Source organism: Gossypium raimondii, chromosome 7 (genome assembly GCF_025698545.1).
Source record: "Gossypium raimondii isolate GPD5lz chromosome 7, ASM2569854v1, whole genome shotgun sequence".
Classification (NCBI taxonomy): Eukaryota; Viridiplantae; Streptophyta; class Magnoliopsida; order Malvales; family Malvaceae; genus Gossypium; species Gossypium raimondii.
In genome coordinates, this window is record NC_068571.1 from 24,681,912 (window position 1) to 24,686,551 (window position 4,640).

At 30.5% G+C, this 4,640-nt stretch overlaps 1 protein-coding gene across 1 annotated transcript; it reads right to left on the reverse strand.

Moving 5' to 3' along the window:
* Positions 1-1,160: 1,160 nt before the first annotated feature.
* Positions 1,161-3,085, reverse strand: LOC105771191 (BTB/POZ domain-containing protein At5g17580). The gene is made up of 3 exons (XM_012592606.2): positions 2,965-3,085; positions 2,818-2,887; positions 1,161-2,726 (listed from the first exon to the last, which is right to left on the reverse strand). The coding sequence occupies exons 1-3, from the start codon at positions 2,997-2,999 to the stop codon at positions 1,161-1,163; spliced, it is 1,671 nt and encodes a 556-aa protein (XP_012448060.1). The 5' UTR covers positions 3,000-3,085.
* Positions 3,086-4,640: the final 1,555 nt, after the last annotated feature.

Consider the following 4,640-nt stretch of genomic DNA (forward strand, 5'->3'; position numbering starts at 1 on the left):
GTTGATCCAAGCTCGAAAAAATTTAAGCTTTGAAAAGTTCGAACCTCAGCAAATTCTAAGTTCGTGTTGATCCAAGCTCGAAAAAAATCGAGCTCGAAATAATCCGAAATCAGTGCCAACCCAAGCCCATAATATGTTCGATCCAAAACCTGAATTTATAACCAAATAGACATTAATAATTAACATTATGATAATAATTAAAATAAAATTACAATATAAACAAATAAGTGATAATTATATTAAACAATTATAAACAATAAAATTAATTAACAATTTAAGTTATAAATTAAAAATAATTAAAAATAATTATGAATATAAAATATTTTTAAATTTAATAACAAATGATCATGTTGGTTTGAATATCAACATTAATTTATCTAAATTAATTTTAGAAATATATTTTAAATATATATAATTGTAAACATTATAAAGAAAATGAGTAATTGATTGAATTGTGCAAAGGCTAATCTTTTTACCATTTGTGCTAAATAAATCAACTATTTATCATGTTTTCTTTTTTTTTTTTTTTTTTTTACATTTTATGCTCATGTTTAATGATAAAAGTAGTGTATTTTTCAACATTATAGTTTTATATCCCACATTGAAACGGTTAATAGAAAAACAACTTAAAAAGTATAGTTAATATGTTATTTTTATAACTGAATGGGTAGTTGAATTAGATAAACTATTTTTCTATTTTTTTATTTTTAATAATTTATTTAATTGAATTAGACAAATAAATTTTACTAGGCTAACGATTAAGTCAAGAATCAAATGTTTAATTAGTTCGATCACTGTTCCTATTTTGGAAAACCCACTAAGAAAACAATTATCAAATTAGATAAAAAAATGATAGCAAGAACTTCAAAAACTAATAAAAAAATTGGCATTTACCTGTTTTGAGATAGCAAGAAAGGAAGAACCATAATTTTTTTATACTTTTAATTTTGCAATGTATTACAAATATGAATAATCTTTTTTGTTTAAAATCTATCTGAGAATAAATTTCGATAAATTAATATCCAAATTTAATTGAATTTAGACATTCATTTCTATGCATTCATTAAATGAATTTTTAATAATTTTAAATTTTTGAAATTTTTGCTTACATAGAAGTATCTTGTCTATTACTGACATGCATTGTCATCAAGATGACTGACTCAACTATTGTGATGAATTCCGCATTTTGGATGCTCCTTCTTCTTCTTGGCCGGGCAATGGAAGTCCCCCATGCTAGTCATGCACCCAAATTTCCTCTTCATTTCACTCCACAAGCTCACCTTTCCTTTATTTACTCTTTGCCTGATGCACCCATTTGTGATTTCTTGCTTCATTTCACGGCAGCCCTTTTCAAGCTCCTTCACCTTGATGCTCATTTTCTCCATTTCCATCCTTACTTCATCTTCTTCCTTCTCTTCTTTCTCTGATTTATCGTCATCATAAGCCGTCCGGGCCAGTGTTTCTCGCATCTGCAATTGTGCCATAAACAGCACCTGCACTACTGCTCTCACTGGTAATCTTTCATTTTTGGCAGCATGCTCACAAGCTTCAGGTGACATTTTCCGGAAATCCAGGACCTTACAAACCTGTTCTTTCTCCTTCTCTGTCAGGTAAGCATGCTTTTCAAAGTATATGTCGATAACCCGGTATATTCCATCAGAGTTTCTTTTTGTTCCTATCGCTGCTGCCATGGACATCTCTGCAAGTGAAATGAAACTGTCTATCATTAAATCCATATCACAAGCAACTTCTGCTAAGAATTCTTCCATGAGTTCTGCCACGGTGATAAATCCAGAAGCATCGGAGCTATCGTAATTGCTGTAGAATACTTTCAGAATCCTCCTTATGCACTCAATATCATATTGCACTTCCTTGGCATAGCCTTGAGGAAGAATTAGCAAGTCCTTTACTTTTGCCTGGTCCAGCTGCTTTCCAATCCTAATCTCAAAACCATTCCTACAAACCGAGCTAGCTTCCAAGTTGATCGCGCATCGGAGCATTTCGAACAACAATGTGCAAGGAAGGAGTTCTCTTCCGTGAGGCAGAAGCTTTTCCAAAGTTTCAATTACATTTCTTTGAGATTTCCTCTTGTAAATTGACATAGTCTCCCTTCCATTGTTACAATGAAAGATCCACTTCTTTGCATATCGATAAATGGAAGCAGAAATGTAAGTTGGTGGGATTTCATGCTGTTTCATTGTGTAAATGATAGGCTCATATAGCTGGAGAGACAATGTTGTCAAATCCTCCTGCCAGTCAAGAGCAAAGAGCCTCCTCTTTGCATTAGGCCTGTCATCGCCTTTGTCTGTTGAGACGATTGGTTCCCCTAGATGTCTGGGATTATCTGATGCCTTTGCAATCATAGCCTGTAAGCAGGCATCGAATAAACCGATCTGCATCGTTTGTTGAAGGGACTTTTCGGACGAGCGCAAAGCCTTGATAATTTCATTCCAACTAGGAAGGACTGTTTGTTCGAAGAAAGTAACAGCTTTGCTTAGTAGATTGTTATTGCAGTGATTTTCATCCATACCCAAGTAGAAAGATAAGCAGATGAGTGGTACAATGTTTTCAGTGGACATCTGAACTGCACATCCATGGCAGAATCTTGCAACAAGGTCGAAAGTCTCTGAATCAGCCGGAATGTCATGAAGCAAGTAATATAGATCTGCATTGGAATTCTCTTGAATTAAGGCAGCAACTTTAGCTGATTTAGAGGCCAGAAGTTCCTAAATTATAATGATCATATTCAAATTTAAGTGTTGATTGATAGAGAAGATATTATTAATGAAATGAAGGTTGTTTTGGAACAGATCTCACTTTGTCTAAGGAAAGAGGCATACTTCCTACTTGAACTTCCGATTCTGTAGAAGATGCAGATTTAGTCATCCTGAGAACGACAAAAAGGAAAAAGTTATAAGGCGGAAATTGGTAGGAATCTGGAGAAACAATTCGAAGATTCAATACCTCAATAATGTATCTACGTATCGCCTTTCGGTCATGTTGTTTGGTTTCAGCTTTTGAATGCCAACCAGAATGCAGAATCACAGTAGACTTTATAAATTCAGGTTCCTTGATCAGTTTGACAAAGTTAGGCCAATTCAGTGCTACAGAGTTGAAAAGCAGAATGTTCCATAACAGTAACTATAATATATTGATAATATTAACAGCAAATGTTTATGAACAGTTACATCGGATGTTAGCGATTCTTAAACAAAATGTTTGATGGGGAAAAACAGCCTTATGAAAAAACAGAACAAGAAGCATGTATATGTGATATCTAGGATTGAAAGCCAAATTATACACAGAAAATATGTTTATTACCTTGAAGAATATGGTGAGAGAAGTAAGAGAGGAAGAACAGCATTTACATCATTGGTAAATCTTCATTTGTTGAGAAAGAGTTGAAGGAAAAAGTAAAACAAACGTTCTACAATAACACAAATACTAGTTCCTAATTTTGTGGGGGCTTCTGTTATTTAAAATATTTTCCAAAGGGATTTTGATACTAGAAGCTGTTTATTTTATTATTATTACTTTTCCTTACAAAACAAATTAATTTTATAATCTTTTGAATTCAAATCCCAAACCGATTCATTTAAAAAATTATACCAATAAATTGAAATGAACTCAAATAATATTTTTGAGAAAAAACTTAAATTTAAAACAATCATTAAAAAAATATTAAAATTTAAACAATTGTTATTTAATTAGACTTTTTTAAGGGTCAGGCTAACAAAATTGGTTTGAGCTAGAAAGCTTGCCCATAATGATTGAGCTTAAAATAATTCGAGTATGTAACGATCTGAACTCAAAAAAAATTTAAGCTTGGGAAAGTTCAAACCTGAGCAAATTCTAAGTTCATGTTGATCCAAGCTCGAAATAATCCGAGATCAATGTCAATCCAAGCCCATAATATGTTCGATCCAAAACCTAATTTATAACTAAATAGACATTAATAATTAACATTATGATAATAATTAAAATAAAAATAAAGCATAAACAAATAAGTGGTAGTTATATTAAACAATTATAAACAATAAAATTAATTAAAAATTTAAGTTATAAATTAAAAAAATTTAAAAATTATGAATATAAAATATTTTTAAATTTAATAACAAATTGCCAAGTTCGTTTGAATATGAACATTAATTTATCTAAATTAATTTTTAGAAATATATTTTAAAATATATATATAATTGTAAACATTATAAAGAAAATGAGTAATTGATTGAATTGCGCAAAGGCTAATCTTTTACCATTTATGCTAAATAAATTAACTACATATCATGTTTTCTTTTTTCTTTTTTCTTTTTTTTTCACATTTTATGCTCATGTTTGATGATAAAAGTAGTGTATTTTTCAACATTATAGTTTTATATCCCACACTGAAACGGTTGATAGAAAAATGAACTTAAAAGAATAGTAAATATGTTTTTTATAACCTAATGGATTGAAACTGATCTAAAATAAGAGGCTGGTCTAGTTAATCCATGAACTAGTATGAATTGATTGAATCGAGTTAAAATAATTTTGAACGAGCAGTTGAACTAGATAAACTATTTTCTATTTTTTTAATGAGTTTTTATTAATTTATCCAGTTGAATTGGACAAGTAAATTTTACTAGGCTAACGATTAAATC